A 16,712-nucleotide genomic window follows, 5' to 3' on the forward strand; every position below is an offset into this window, starting at 1 on the left:
TAGAATTCACTTCAAATTGAATGTCAATGCCGGATCAGTGTTACTGTATAGCTACGCAAAGGCACTATAATTCTATCGTCAAATACCACCGGTCACCTAACCCAAATCAATTGTCCAACTGAACGGACTTGGATCAAGTAATCAGTTAGAAACAGGTATGAATACGCGAAATACGGCCGTTCGTACGTCGAGATCTCATGCCGTTCGACAAACTTGTATAATAACGTAAATATTTAAAAAAAAATACAATGGCATGCGTCATAAATTCACACGTATAATCTCGCTTTTGTCCACGTGGCGATAAGCCTGAATGCCAGCCTGGCCATTTTCCTTGGCCCTTCCAAGGGATGCGCAGGCTACTCAAATAACAACCGCAACCAGACCAAACAAAAATACATAAGTTTATTAAAACCAGTTAACCATGGAATATTACCCATCTACCCGTTACTAATTCGAGAAACGTCGAGTTGAGTGTAACATTATAGTTGCAGATTCCTCAAACATATTTTGGTACCTTTAGCATATCTTATAACAAAGTTATTTTTTTCTTTCTCGCGTTTCCGCGCAACTAGTGAAATGCAAGACAGTATTGCATTCGGAATAGGTATCAGAGACATTCTATGATTATAAGATCAGAATTTACTTCCACATTAGGAAGACGGTTAGTTTTTTTTTGGTCTCGTACATGTAGGCAACTACTTGACTGCTTCAATACAGGAAAATGACGAAACGAAACTTTGATTAATGTATTTCTTTCGATACCGCAGGAATCTGGTGCAACAGTTCATTAAATCTCTGGATTGTGAAGCGTGGTAGCCTATATTATAGATGCGGAAGGTTAATAGGTTCGATCACGATCATTGCCGTAGATATAAGATGTCTATACCGCGACATGAGTGATCAATGGTTATGTAATTGTCCAACCTATGTACAGGTACTGATTGTTAATCACTGAATACCGATCTATTATTTTCATCGATAATTTTCACATTTTGCATTCTGAACTAATCGCAGTTGCATGCTTCGCAATTCTTCTGTCGATCATCAAACATAATTCAATTATTCGTTACATATACAGCATTAGAGTCATTCTAATGACTATATAATATAATTCGAAAAGATCGAATGTCAAGAAAAAAGCATACTATAAGGCCACGGGCATTCATCTAATGACTTCCTTTGTTACTTATATAACTCCATATAATTCCATTGCACATACTACATGCGTTCAGGGATTTATGACTAGAATAGAAATCGTTAATCAATTGAATAGACCCTTAACTACCGTGTGTATAATTGTACGGTGATGAACGTGCTTATAAAATGCATTGCTGTGCAGGATGCACAATTAATACCGACGTAGTAGTCGATCGCTGTAGATTTGTTCGTGATAAGTTATCATCTGAACAGCACAACCGGTTTTGTACCGTGTGAAAGTTATGCTTCCCGATCCACAAAATACCAAAGATCTTGCTGAGATTTCTAACTGACCGACAGAACTCAGCACATCGACGGCAACACGTTAGTATCACTAGTCGGACTTGACCAAAAGTACCAATCAATACTGTTTAAGATTTATGTCGGTAGCAGAAAAAGCCAGCGCAATCTGATACAGCAAACCGTGATTAGAAAATGAGAGTACGCGATTAATTTCACAGAATTTGATGTTTTTATTTCGTGACACAATAACGTTATCATCCGAGTAGAACTTGTGTGTAGTGCCGTATGTATATATAGCGTATAAATACGGTAAAAACGTAAAAAAACCTGTAAACGTGACTGTATAATGATTACATGTTACATTATAACTTACGTTTTTAGGCGCGTCCTAAGTGAGCGAGACGCAATAATCTAAATTAAATATATCATCTGTATAGTCCATTTGGATCACCTCCTCTCGGGTCTTAGGCGAATTTAAATTCATCGTTAGTATTATTATCAATATAAATATTATGAAAAATGTTAAACTTCATGGCGTTCAAGTTTGAATCCGGAAACTTCGTCGCAGCAAGACGTATATTCCATCAGTTGATTATCGGCAAAGACCACTCAGATCTAAACGGGCTATACAACATCGTCTGGTTTCGCTTAGTTTTCATTCGATTTATGAGTATAGATATATACAATATTATATGACCAGAATTACTCATGTATCTTAAACTAAGCGTTTTACCACCGTTATTATTAAATGCATGCGTATATATATATATATATTTATATATAGATACAAACGCGTTTTGTATGCATGTACACTGATACATATATGTATATACACCGTCGTTATTTTGGTTCATATATTATATCATTATATTAACAACTTGTATTAAATAAAATTTATTATAGCATGTTTATGTATAAATAATGATTTTATCTTTGCGCAAGTATAATCCTGATTATGTTACTTCATCCTGGGTGCCAAACTATTTTGCACAGTTATGTATGTTATCCTTTAGACTTCTTTGGCGAAACGACCCGTGATAGTTCTCTATGTTATAAATATACTGCACACTGGCAATCGATACGGTTTCGATTTTTTTTAGTTTTTTATTGTGCAGCAGCTTCCTTGAAGCTATGTCGAGATATCAGCTCAAATTGAATGACGAATGGGAACAATTAATATGCATAGTAATAAATATATACTGCATAAGTGATTTTAATTTAAAGCACCCAGTTTAAAGTAAACTTCATTTTCATCGATAATACTGTAGTGTGTATCTACGGCTAAAATTGTAAGTTAAGAATTTTCACATGATTAATTGATGCTTTTCCGAATTTATAGTTTAGTACGCATCTGTCTTTATCAACTATTGCGACACTCACATATCGTTTGATAGTATATTCGTTTTAAAATACAATCACACTACTGTAATGGCAGCACAGCTTATTGCATCGCGTTTTTCCATACTAATTTTAAAAAATCGCAAAAATACTTGTGGACTCATCACTTGGCGGTTAAATGATTTTGCAATCTGTTTACTTAGAATTGACTCTTCTGTTTCCACATTTCAATTGAACATATTTCTTCGTACCAATCGCCTATACATATAGAAATATAGACCTCGAGCATCGCACTACAAATATGTACACAGTTTATGTTTATAGTAATACCAATCAACATTGAGGCAATTCTTAAGCGATTGATAAATATTATAAGAATGGAAAACAATTGCAGGTATTGTACATACTTTTGGTAATCTTGACCGGACGATGCCTCCTATGTGAAATTTATACTACGATTTACGTTGTATTGAAAAGGCGTTTCTTTTTTTCGTTTTCTTCTTATTATTCTACCTAGGCCTCTGTAGCCAACAACACGAGCTATCCATACCAACTTCAGCATGGTGCTGTATAATAAATTGTGTATGGATAACATTTGTTCTTTTCTCTATTATTATTCAATTAACACACAATCACTGATAGTATGGGGGAGAGACGAGAGCTTTACTTGCGTCAATAGTCAAGAGTATTATTTACGAACAACAATAGTAGCGATGATAAATGGCAAAAATACAGCTGCTGAATACAGTGTCAAGAATTGACGTTATGACTTTATTTTAATCGAAACGTTCAAGTTATGACCATTGATTTCTGTTCTTTGAAATATGACTAGTGAGAAACATTCACCGCCTGCATAGTACATTCTAATTTTTCACTCATTTACTCACCTATTGAGAGAAAAAAATGAAGCTTACTCTTAAACTGTAAGTTGGGAAAGTAATAGAATTTGTAACCAACTTATTCATCGATATTTAAAATGATTATATTGCGATTCTGAAATACAAATAAATTAGCTTCTCATGCGTTTCAATCGTAGATATACACAAACAAAATATCTTACCTGGAAGAAATATTTGTACAAATAAAAATAACTCTCAGGAGTTTTCATAATTATTTAAAAATCTTTTGATTGACGAATAAATTTTTATAACTATCAATTCAACATCAGACATTTTTTGAGTAATTATGATCAAAATAAAATTATAAAACAAAAACCAGCATGTACTCGTTTTTAACATGCGTATTTTCCTTCCTAGTCCTGAATTCAGCAATCATCTTGACATTTATACGCTCTCTTCTAAAATTTAGCGATAGTTAGTAAATTTGTAATATCGTTTTCGTAGTTTCGACATGGCGATTCATTTCATATACTCTAAAGCGTAGATTCAACGCCTCTGGAGGAGGAAGTTGAAGAGCTGCAAGTCAGGTCTTCGGAGTGCCGAGTGTGTGAAGAGTCCAGTGACGTAACCGAATCACTGTCGTTACTGTGCGGACTTGAATAGTTGGCTGCTTCCTGTAGCCGCATCAGCATGTTTAACTGTAATAACAATTTATTTAATGCCTTGAATAAAACTGATCAATGATTAATTTGACTAAATATAGATACCGCTAATTAATCTCATCGGCTCATCAATTTATCTAATGAGACATCTCTCTACAAAATAAGGCCTATATACCTAGTTCGTTCTAAATTCTAATAACAAGTCTTTCAATATTCACCTATGTATTTCACGGAATATGAGCAATTTCCTGTGGGATTCACTGGGAAATATACTTCAACTACAGATAAAACATCCAGAATTAATTCGAAACGTACCAACGGATCGCCTTCCGTGTCACTGTGCGTGCTGCCAAGGCTCTTGACGCTGGACGCACCAACGCCAGAATTATGAGCGGAACTAACATCATAGCCGACGTCCTCGGGTCGCATTCGATGGAGAGCATCGCTCCCGCCATGAACGGCGTGGGGTGCAACCCAAGGGTAGCTGGATGTGATGAAGTGGGTAGGATCTTCCCATGGAGAATCTCCGTTACCATTTCCGCTAATTCGCCGACCGTATAAGGTCAGTCCTTCTCTTACCGCGTCAACCAAATACGGTAACACGGAGTAATTCCATACGCCCGTAAACCAGACTTGGGAGCCCGCGACTTCCATCGGACAAGATAGGAATAGTCGTGGACCTGAAAGACGCGATAACAAGTTCCGTCGAATCATTAACTTTCAACACGTCATTAATTTTATATTTCATGATTTATATCATGTACAGAAATCAATTTCGGTAACCAACCGATCGTGACGTCAGAACTGCTGTGTGTTTCGAGGAATTTGTTCACGTGTAGCCAAACTCTGGGAATCCATTCTACGACTGCAGCCATTTTTGCATTTCGTGTTCCCCCCGATTCCCGCAGTTCATGCTCCAGCAGTCTTCGTCGAAGGTAACGTCCCAGGAAACCCTTGACCGGCTCCATGTGGTTAGCGCACAAAACCCACCTTTTGAAATTTATAATGACACAAAGTTTTTAAGATCAAATAACTTTGCCGGATTTATGAAATACATCTAGTCATTGCAAGTAGTTGTCAATTTCCCCCCATTTTAACAATGACAAGAGAACTTGAAAAGAAAAATTGCTATCATTCACCTAAAATTATGATGTAATTGAAGATTGGTAGTGCTACATGTGGCCTGACTCATGGTGCCAATGATGGCCGGACAGGAGGAATGCCTTGTGCCTAGCAGCCCGCTAAACAATTCACCGAGCGATGCGGCATGTTGTAAATTCTCTAGAATGATAACGCGAGGTAGTTCATCGGCAGCGCTCGAATCGCACCGTTCAGCGATGTGGGCAAGATACTGCCTGAGTTCCTTGCTGGGCTTGTCATCTACGTTTACAGTAGCAACCGACGCAGCATACTTCGTCTCGGTGTCGGTGTCGACTAAAGCATGTGCGAGTTTTCCAGCGAGGTAACTCTTGCCAGTGTCACTCGGGCCGCACAATATAACACGGCGATGTTCCGTGAGGAGTGAAACCAGCCGCTGAACTATGGATCTTGGAATCAAGGTATCGACGGCAAGCCACGAGTAGCCTGACAAAACCAAGTAGATCGTCCTTACGTGACCGACCAGGTAACCACACGGCAGTAATTCCGGTAACTGAGAGTCGGCGGTACAGCGGGAAGATTCGCCGAGGTGGTAAGCGGCGATACACTCAACTCCGAGGCCGAGATTCGTCACCGGATCTACCCTGGCGACGTACTCTTTGAAGCACCGTCTTACGGTGGCATCGAGAGAATCCCAAGTGGTTTTGTTCGATATACAGACACTGGCGATCACGCAATGAGCCGGCTCGTTCTTTCCGTCTGTCGACGTGTTTCCGATCACGTTCAAATTGAAGCTTCGTTCACTTCCGAGGTAAACCGCCACGTTGATCCTCTTTCCGTCGGTGTCTTGCTCGATCGGAGGTTCGTTCGTCATCGTCGTCGCTGTCTGAACAACCGAATGTTCCGGAACGGATAAATCCTCGAGTTGATCGGTACCCTGGGGATGATTGCCTCCGCTCGACATTGCCGCGACGCTTGAGGCAACCTCGGTCATGCTGAATCTTCGTTCAGGATCACTTGGCAACGATGATTGTGAGGAGGTCAAGGATTTCGATGTTACCAAACGCTGGAGACGCTCGTTATTTTGCTTCAAATTCAGCATTTCGTTCTAGATGAATAAAGGATAGACTTAGTTAGAAAATATCATTATAACAGGTGCGTGAATAACGCTGGCAATATCCGACCTTCGGACTAGTGTTTGGGCTTCTCAAACTCGTGATACTGAACGACCTCGTTTACATATTACATTATGTAAGACGCAGCGCAATTTTGATAATGATATCAAATATCGCGTTTCACGAGTAAAGTCTAACGAGACAAAAATAAAAGCTATCAAACTTGTGGCAAAATGGCACATGAAAACAGACGTCATTTGTTATAAACTGTGTGATTTCGCAACGGAGATCAAAGGTGCGTAAGATAAGAATACATTCATGGTTATGGCGTACGTGCAATAGGTTGAATTATCCCTGACATAAATATATGCAAAGACAGTGACTAGTCACGAGGTCGATTCAATAGTCTCCATGTCAATACGTACCCTCATTTTGATAACTGTATCCTTCAGAGATTCTAGCTGATGTGCCGACGAAAGAGCCTCCAACCGAATATCGGTAAGAACCATGTCTTTCTCCCGTAATTGTTTCTTCAGCTCGTCAACATCCTCATCCTCTTTTTTGTACAACGCAGAACTACTCTTGCTACCCGTCATTCCGTTTTCATTCTCCGGAGATCTTTGCCCGTTGCTCCTCGGGCCCTGAGTTTGACTTCGAGATTCGTGTTTAGCTGCCGTGGGTAACCTTGGGCTGTTTGGTGCGCTCATTTCGCCTGGTCCATCCTTGCAATCTTCGGCGTCTGAGACAGAGCCGTGACGGTTTTTCCGCGAGCGAGAGAACGCCTTGGAAAAGGAACTTCGAAGCCATCCTTTCTTCTTGTGATGACTACTGGCTGAGCAGGCGCTGCTCAAAGAATTCAACGATGTCACGCTGTCCGCTGACAACTGCCTCGCCATTGAAGACCCTTGATGGTTGCTGTTCGATCCCGTGCACCCGGTTGTGCTTTCCGAATCACCGAGGGTATGTCGACGTCCATTCGTCGCGGCATTTTGATTCGACGCATTCAGTCCAGCCTCCGCACTTTGTTTCCTCAGTCGCTCTATCGTATCTCTCAACTCTTGTAGTTCGGAATCCTGTGGAGAAAGAAGTGACATTTGTTACTTATCAGTGAATGGTCACAATGTTTTAAATTGCAAGACAATAGACATCCGATAAGCAAGTATCGGCAGGATTACTTGTCATAATTGACTTTAATTCGATGTACCCATCTATAAAAAACTTTTGAACCATTGATTCAACACAAATGTGTTGCAAGAGATCCTCCAGCATCTGAGGTTCTTAAAAATACACCCATACGCAACAACCAGGCCTGGATTAAGGGAATGGGGCCGAAACCCCGGACCCCGCCTTGATTGGGGCCCCGTCTTTGAAGATACAAAATTTCTCATACAAACCGATGATTTCAATAAATCTCATTATCAATGACGATAAAAAAATGTTCGATATCAACATATTTACTGTATACGATAAAAGCGCGAGCAGGAGGTGAATTGTATTTTATGGAAAATTATGAATTAATTTTCGGAATTCTTTTTATTAAGTAAAAATTCTTTATGCGGGGCCCTGCAAAGCTGATTTCTACATGGGAATAAACTGCAGAACTTGGTATGAGTGTAACGTTTTCGAGGAAACGAAAATCTATTTTTGTTATATTTTACCTTGTATACGTGTCAGAAACAATTTCTTTCTACTAACCTAAAATCTTCTCCTCACGATACAAGATAAGCAATCCTCGCGCAACAATGTAATTAACGTTTTAAAAATAAAATGTACCGATGAACGTATATTGTTCCTAATCAGTACAACATCATCGAGTTCGAAAAATGATGACAGTAAAACGAATTCTTTAAGTAGGCCCCGAACGCTATAAATACTGAAGTAAAATCGTTCAATAGATTTTATTCTATGGCTCTATTACAGTTGTTATATGCCAGACGCAGTTATGATAAGTGTACGGGTTTATGAATAAGCTTCCACGTGCATGAGTATTTAAAAAAGTCGACGAACTGCTATGACATTATCCAGAACGTTACTATCATTTTAAGAAAGTGTTTAAACTCGATGCCTTAATTATTTTCACTGTCGCTGATTATTTTTGTGTGACATTGGATTTTCCATGGATAGGACAAGGCTCATTATTGTGACAACAGGAACAAATTTCGGAGTGACTGGTGACAGAATCGCTGCTCCATGAGTCAGCCATGCTATATAGTTGTCTCGTGGACTTCGAGCTCGGATCCAGGGGCTTGTCAGCCTTGTCGTCTTGAGGAGTAGTCATAGTGGGTGATTTCCTTAATCCTCCAATGCCCAAAGCTCCGCCAGCATTTACTATGGCTACGGGAAGCAGATTCCGGTTCGGCACCAGCTGCGTCTTTGCATTGGGATTGGACAGGAGCTCAGGTTTACGGGATACTCTTCTCAAGCTACGATCCAGTTTCGAGCTGTAACCGATAAGACTGCCCGCGGTTATTTGACCGTCCAACGCCTCGAAAATTTCCATCTTTTTCTGAGAGTAGTTGACATTATTTAAAGCGTCTTTTCCTGCTGACGCTCCTCCTTCTAATTTTTTCGTCTCCGAAGGACCAGACGTCCTTCTAACATTGGCAGAAGCTGAGCAAGGTGGCATTTTGAGACGCATGATTCTATCGTCCTCTGAGAGGGTAGGTATTAACATAGGGATAGCAGAAGGCGAAATGATCTGATTTAATCCGGGGACTAAGGGATTGTCGGTGGCGCCTAGATCTTCGAGTCGTGAATAGTGGTTGGTTTTTTGTTGGCGATTCGGATTCCTGGGATCACGCTTAGGATTTTTCGGATCCTGGGTAACAGTATCTGAAGGTAATTTACCACCGGACTCTTGCGGTACGGATTGCTCATCATTTCTGGGTGAATTGATACTCGACCGCTGGCCACTTCTGAAGATTGTTGCTATCGCTTCCGTAGCCCTCCTCCATGCGTTGATTGGAGAGTATCCAGAGACCTGGTGATCTGAATCATACCGATTCTTTTTAACTGTAGTAGTTTTTGAATCCTCTACTACAGACCCTGCAAGATTTTCTGTCGTTCTAGGCGCCGCAACGAGGGAGCGACTCGTTTCCTGTAGGATAGCTGCACTTTCGTCCGCTCTGACATTCTGCTGGTATTCGGGATCTGTCATGTCAGTGGTACTCAAGGCTCTTTTCAGCTCAATAGCGGAGGGCTTTGGTCCATTGCAGGACGATCCACATCGATTAGCATTTTCGGAAAACTGAAATTTTTCAAGTTAGAGTTGCTCGGAGCTTATCTTGATCATTTCATAACGTGTTTTATTTAATTTTGTCATCAAAGCTTGCCGAAATTTATATGTTTCTAATTTTGAGGTTTCTTTTCGGCACCGCAACGATTCTGCGGAATAAGATCTTACTTCTTTTGACATTCTATCTTTTGTTTTTCATACAGAACTTGGTTCAGATTACAGCGTAAAAACTCAGCCGGCCACGAAGATCTTTTCAGCTTCAATTTTCAGCCACATAACTGATACAGTAATGACGATGCAATCTGGCGGCACAAAATATTTCACAAATAGTATTCCAGACGAAATTCATGCTCTCTCGTTCCATTCACCAGATGGTATTACCCGCCGTCAGATTTTTTCCTCCCGCCAACAAGTAACTTATATCTCCGCACGCTGCAGCCCAACATTGAACACATGTTACTTACTCCCCATGTAACGAAAACCATTCTCCCAGTCAACCGCAGCGTGTTGAAGTTGCTTACTAGATTGTCAACCACGCCAATGATAAAACTTGGGAGTACAATTACGCAGCAGTGATACAAACGTAGTACTCGTGGCGGCGTGCATTATCCACGAGTCGTGAACTCCGCTTGAACTGCAACTTGAACCTTGGTGAAGCCGACGCGTGCGCCTGCGGTATAAATTTATGCGGTGAAATTGAATAATTACCTTTTTCTCGGCGGTGGCGGTGAGATACTGCAGCCTCTGGGTCATGTTGGACAGGGACTGTTCGAAGGCAGATACAACGTGGGCCTGTAACAGGAAGAGAAATAAAAATATTTAAAAGGCTGATATTACGCCCGAGAGAATAGCAGTTATTTTATTCAAGTCCCGTATCCCAGCGTGGATATTGATGAACGAGACTGTGGATCTAAGATCTAGTGTAAATCTAGCGTATAAAATATTTTAAAATATTCGACACGTTCCCGTTGATCCCAGTTTGTTTATTTTTCGTTCAGAATTCGTCGTGGAATCGGAGAAAATTATACGGTTCGGAACATAGGGCCGTACGCAGTTGCACACGTGTTCGCAGGTTGTCGTTAGCACGTTAAAACGAATGAAAAAAATCCATTGGCGCACCCGGCCTCGGGCCCTGGGCTTTCAGGGCTGGGAGAGTCGGACGCGTAGCGTGGTAAGGTCCGGCAGGCCACTGTATGTGTACCGCAAGTCCCTAGGTCCGGACGTGTAATTACGATGATATTTCCCAACAGTGGGGCCTGACAGCAATAAGATAAGCAGCCGCTGTCAGGTGTATAAGACGCGCTCTAAAACCAGTCGCAAGATGAATCTGACTAAACTAGACCGACTTAAATTACTCCGTGGCTTTTTCACATCATCTTTTTATTGATTTTTCTTTGTGATTTCTCCACCAGCTGTATTCGATTCACTCTGGCTCGGGTTTGTATCGGCATCGAAGCCAGACCGTACCTTGCGTGTATGCGTATATAAAGTAATAGACAATGATAACCATTCGCGGTGCGGTAATCTACTTTATTTTCGTCCAAAGTTATAGATTCTATTTTTTCTCAAGAGGCATAGTACAAGCGAGAGGAGCCAAGTCGTAGTTCGTTATCTGAATGATTTCTTCGGTTGGAAATAGAAAATTTGATATAGAACCTGAGAACCTCTTGTGGTTCAGTGAACCCGCTGCGAACAGACTAATGCTCGTGCAATGAACGTAATCCTCAAGACGTAGTATTATAACACGTTAAGCATTAAAAGCTATCCATTCAAAGATATTGCGCCACTTTGGATATGTTACTGTTTCGATTCTGGGTACTGTAATGCAATGTGAATATAAACATAATCGGGCAGAGCGCAGGTAAAAGGAAAACACATTATCTTCGTATGTTCATACCTGTGTAGACTCGGTTAGTTATAGAATTTTGACAGTTGTCGCTGCAATTGAAAGAATGATTCACTAATAAAGAACGGAGAACAAAGTGCAGTAAAACCGTTCCGGAGAAACATACTAACAATGAGAAACGCCGGTATGCACAGTCACCGAGGCGCCTCGCACAGTCTACGCTAGTCAGGCCTGTCAGCTTTTTCTGGTACCTACCAGCGTTTTTAGCTTCTGATTATGACCGGCTTTAATGAAGTAATCAACTCGTAAACATCCTGTCTATACCACCGAGGTCTATTTATTGGCCTGCGCTCTGATGACCTATTCGACGTCTCGCCAGACCTTCAAGTCTGGCTGTTTTTTATTCAACAATTCATCGGTAAATTTAATTTCCACGATGGGCATGACAAGCCTTGCGACGAGCGTACCCGGATCTGCTCTGTGCTTGGACCGAGAAATAATGGCGCTGGCAACTCTGTATTACTTCTTGCACTCCAATGGTCCAGTATAAGCTCTTGGTAATAAGAAAAACCGTATCAAATTGTTCGTGCTAGTCTGGCAAGACGCTGCATCAGTGGGCGACTGACCCAAACCGGCGCCCACGCGCCGCGACGCACCGCCACACCGATTGAAATTTCTGTATGTAAACATATTACATACATGTATCCTCGGTGAATGCATGCTCCCTCCATATACATGTACTATAAACATACGTGGATAGATGGTCCATTTTCTATTTGAAAGGTGTAAGGAAATAAGATGTATACAATAACGGTACGCGTAACATCTGGATATCAGTTTCTGATATCAAATTGCTCCTGCGGCAGTCGATACCTACCTCATTTGTTGCTAGTTGACTAGTTTCAAGAAATTATCACCTGGACGCTGTGATATTTAGATGTAGAATACAGCTGATATCCTCGAAGGAATAGCGGTTAAAAGTCGGAAAAACTGTATCGATTCTGGATCGTGTTGGTTCGAGAAAGGATCATGCGGTGGGCCGCGGTTTGAAACTGATTCCCCCGACTGTCTTCTGGATAATTTTTCAAATTCTCACGGAATGTGGGAATATACCGGATCATGGATTGAATTAAGTATTATACGCCGCTGCTACGAAAGATCTGTGGAATAAGGATCCCAAGTACCACATTTACGTCCTATCTTTCAACATTCCTGGAACTTTACGACGGTGACTCAAATGCAAACTGTGTGTTATGGACAAATTCATCGACCACAGATCGTTGCAGGGAATGAAACGTGAACACTGTACCGTGACGTGGGGGCTCAATCTGATATCTAATCTCGAACACACACGGCGATCCATGAAAAGCGTTGACGTCTATTTCCTCCTACGCTTAACCGAAAACCCGTTTCAATCGAATCTTTTCATGTTAATTTAGCACCGATCGGTGTCACGTTCCGATTCACGTGAACTTGAGTGCAACCAAGCCGATTGTGACTTGGACAGCTGTTTTTCACTTCCTAAATATTTTTCTGCTATGGACCTCTCGAGACCGATGACTGCGAGAACTGTTGATAGTTTCTTTTTGTTTGCCTCTTTCTGCGGTCTTCTTTAAGAGGATCTTTTTTACAGCGATGAGGCATCGAGTTTCGTACATGTATGTGATGTAAGTATGGTAAGGCGAGGACCCAAGAACGTGTAGCGAAAGGTCTGATTGAGAATTGAGATCGTATGTCGTGGTCGTCATGAGTGGGTAAGATAATTGGAATTGCGTAACTAGCGAAGCCTAGTTTCGTTTAATATTCAGCTATACGAGGAGACGAACCCAGATGACTACGTAATTCACTCAGCTGGCTACTGTACCATGTCCATACGTCTGTATGTACCGACGGATTCTATTCTATCAACAATAGGTTGCAATTTACAAATTTACGGCCGCACCCACAGCATTTGTTCGTATTCAAAGGTATTATAAATATACGTAAGTACACGCGGATATAGCCACCATAAATGAATAAGATAACTGCACAAGAAGCGCAAGGATCGACGGAGATACCGTGAGTTTCGGATCGAGTCAGATGTCATAGGCAAAGTATGTAAGCCGGGAGACACATCCTTGACTCACTGTCTCTGCTGTTGTTATAGTATTCATAATTCCAACGTTCGATTGACGAGATAGACTCAAGCCTTCAGAGCCCGCGACTTAGTGCATGTATAGTTTCGAAAATTGCTAGTTGGCCACACGATATCATGCATACCACAATCTATAGAGAAAGTATACGATAGTTATAATACCCACGTGGTTGTTAGGTATCACCCTGTTCGGTAAAATTCAAGAGAATCAATCAGCAGCTGTCATACTGCTGCGCGTATTCAGATTGTAGCGAAATTCATTTTGTAACAACACGATTCAACCAAATCAATTCAAAGGATAATGAGAACTTAAATTTCACGCACGGAGCGTATTGCAACATCATCGTCGCCATCTCGATGATGATTATCGAATAAAATTCAACGATAGTGGAAAGATGGCTTGCACAATCAACGTCAAACATTGCAGTTCCCGTATCCTTTGCATTACCTTATACTTTATTCCACGTCTTACCGAGTTCTCATAAAAGGCCAATGACACCTTCTTAGCAGTAGAATGTTGAGAACATCGTGAGTACGCCGTATAGCTTCTAGCGATAAGTGACCTTTGGAAAATTTTAAGTCGCATGAAATATTTTTGGTTCGTTTACTTTAATGGGTAAGCGAAAAAGGGTTCGAGAATGGCACTTAGTCTGGGTCCATGATCGCCGAATATTTGTGTATATAATGAATCAACCGTAGGAATGTGTCCGACCAAATGGATAATTTGCTTAGGCACGAGAGTTGTTTACACGGAGTGCAGTTTTGGTTTTCGTTATCGCGCCTCTAGCCAAACACGACCTTCTGGATCGAGTTAAGACTTCTGCTACATAAACGAATGAAAGATACAGTCGCATATGGCTGAGGGATATTTGCGTAAGCTGAGTCCATAATACAGTTTTAAAAATGGTACCACCCACGTGCATAATAATAAACTCTTCGATTTTCGTGGTAGCTTTTTAAGCGGTCACGAACGATTGCTCAAACTTCACGAATCGTGACCTCGTCGACTCTAATTTGGATTCAAAATAAGTTTAATCAAAGTGCACAAAGAAATGGATATCTCGGAGTGATGGAAACAAGGCCCCACTAACATTCACTCATCCCACATTCGGAGTTAATTTTCCACCAACGTATAAACATTTTATTTGTTTTTCGCGACTCGTTTCCGGTTCCACCGAAGAGTTGAGAAAAAAAACGTACCTAGAGAGTAGGGTAGGAATTGTGACTTTAGATGACCGTGACATATCATTTGCTGCGTAGCAGCCAACGAAACTGAAGGTAAGAAACGTCCGTTTTTTGAACGGCTGACCTTCCAAATATTTTCAAGATGTTGCGCTGAAATGAACGACGCATACATCACGTCAGAAAACGTGCAAATAATGCACTTACAACGACGCAGCTGCATCGCGGTGAAATTATAGTCACAAAACCAAGTCTCGAGATACGGTCTCTTAACTCTCGATTCACCCACAAGGCAGCATTCACACTAAAATTGAGGAGAATTTACATGGATGAACGCGGGAGCACTTCGGCATAACGATAAACAACCTACGATGTTTCTCTGACGGCTGTACCATCATAAAATCAGTATGCAACGTCAATGCACACCAGCATGCGCGACACGATGCGATGGGAAGTTTTTAAGCCCATTGTGAATTGATACAACACAGGTGTGTTCGATAGTTGGTATTCCTAAGCCGCGACAAAACTGTACTACCGACATTTCCTGTCGCGGACAATACTCGTGAGTCCGTTTTTTGATACGGAATATCTGATGATCTGGCTCTGAACGATCGTTTAAAAGTGGCATTGATCAGAGTATGAGAGTAAAGCTATAAAGTTATACACTTCGATCGTCCGATCGTTTGATCGTTCGGTGTGAAGGCACCCGAGCCATGGTGGAGGTTACGGAGTGTTAACTGGAGTAACAGTTCCCAGGCCACAGAGGACTGGCGTGAAACATTATCTCAGAGTTACATGCGTGCGTTGCCTCTACGGGCTACAGACGCGCGAAGAAAGATACGGATGCGCAAGAGGCAACCCACCAGAAGCTCTCGTATGTGTGTGTGAGTCGCGTCGGTCTTGCCATCAAGGATGAACACGTGGTTGCCATCTTGACAGCGCCCTGACGAAGTTAATGGGATTAGATGCGCGTTATATACGAAATAATTAGAGACATGATGTCACCCATGGGCTGTCCGCGGAATCGGAATCGGTGAGCTGCGGACCATGGCCCTGCAGGCAGGAGTATAAGGGCGTCCACGCAAACTCGGGCCCTACATCATCTGGTTAGCTGTTTCTTGTCCTACGTGGGACGCGTTGCACGAGTACGAAAACCCGGGACGTACGTGCGTGTTATGAAATAAATCTTTGGTCGGTTGGTCGGTAACCGAAAGAAGCAGCAGCCATGCACACGCGACATGCCACTCCCGTTGTCCCACGCCCGTGGTCGCACTTACGAATTACACGATAAATTCTGCCCATCCGTTGATGTGAAATCGTCTGATTTTACAGAATTTGCGCCAATGAACAGTGCTCAAGGAGCTCGGAGAGATCTTCGCTTCCGAACGTATGTATGCGACAGAAGTAGAAATGCCCTGTAATGTGCTCCTGAAATAAGTAAATAGAATGCAAGGAGGAGGCACTGCAACTACTTCTAATTATTCAATCAGATCTATTGTTCAGTCGGAGAGATGAGCATCGCATACTCAACCCACACATCCATCTCGGTTCCGACGCTCGCGTGTACCCACTTCGTTCTCCAAGTACACGAACAAGCAAGGCTGGAAGTGTGGTATAATGTATAAGTAGGGCTTGGCCAGAGAGAGTCCTATACGAAGGCGGCGCAGAGGTCATCATCAATTCTCCCCGTTTGTCCGTTGGTTTGATTTAATGTTTCCAAGTTGCGTCGGTAGTCCAACAACGAGAGAATTCTCATATGGCTATAGACACGACGTACGGTTACGATTAGAAAAAGAAATTGGTAGCGCTGCCAGAAGTGAGAT

The 16,712-nt window shown here is 41.7% G+C and overlaps 1 protein-coding gene across 4 annotated transcripts in view; it reads right to left on the reverse strand.

The window, feature by feature from the left end:
• Nucleotides 1-1,650: 1,650 nt before the first annotated feature.
• sick (sickie) overlaps nucleotides 1,651-16,712 on the reverse strand; it is a 179,466-nt gene continuing 164,404 nt past the window's right edge. For all 4 annotated transcript variants that reach the window (XM_046615988.2, XM_046615987.2, XM_046615990.2 and 1 more), the window contains 6 exons: nucleotides 10,436-10,519; nucleotides 6,918-7,565; nucleotides 5,419-6,485; nucleotides 5,067-5,269; nucleotides 4,595-4,959; nucleotides 1,651-4,315 (listed from right to left, as the gene is read on the reverse strand). In XM_046615988.2, coding sequence (XP_046471944.1) covers nucleotides 4,151-4,315; nucleotides 4,595-4,959; nucleotides 5,067-5,269; nucleotides 5,419-6,485; nucleotides 6,918-7,565; nucleotides 10,436-10,519 — 2,532 coding nt within the window. In that variant the 3' untranslated portion in view covers nucleotides 1,651-4,150. The remainder of the gene's footprint in view (nucleotides 4,316-4,594; nucleotides 4,960-5,066; nucleotides 5,270-5,418; nucleotides 6,486-6,917; nucleotides 7,566-10,435; nucleotides 10,520-16,712) is intronic.

This window comes from Neodiprion pinetum, chromosome 3, assembly GCF_021155775.2.
Source record: "Neodiprion pinetum isolate iyNeoPine1 chromosome 3, iyNeoPine1.2, whole genome shotgun sequence".
Classification (NCBI taxonomy): domain Eukaryota; kingdom Metazoa; phylum Arthropoda; class Insecta; order Hymenoptera; family Diprionidae; genus Neodiprion; species Neodiprion pinetum.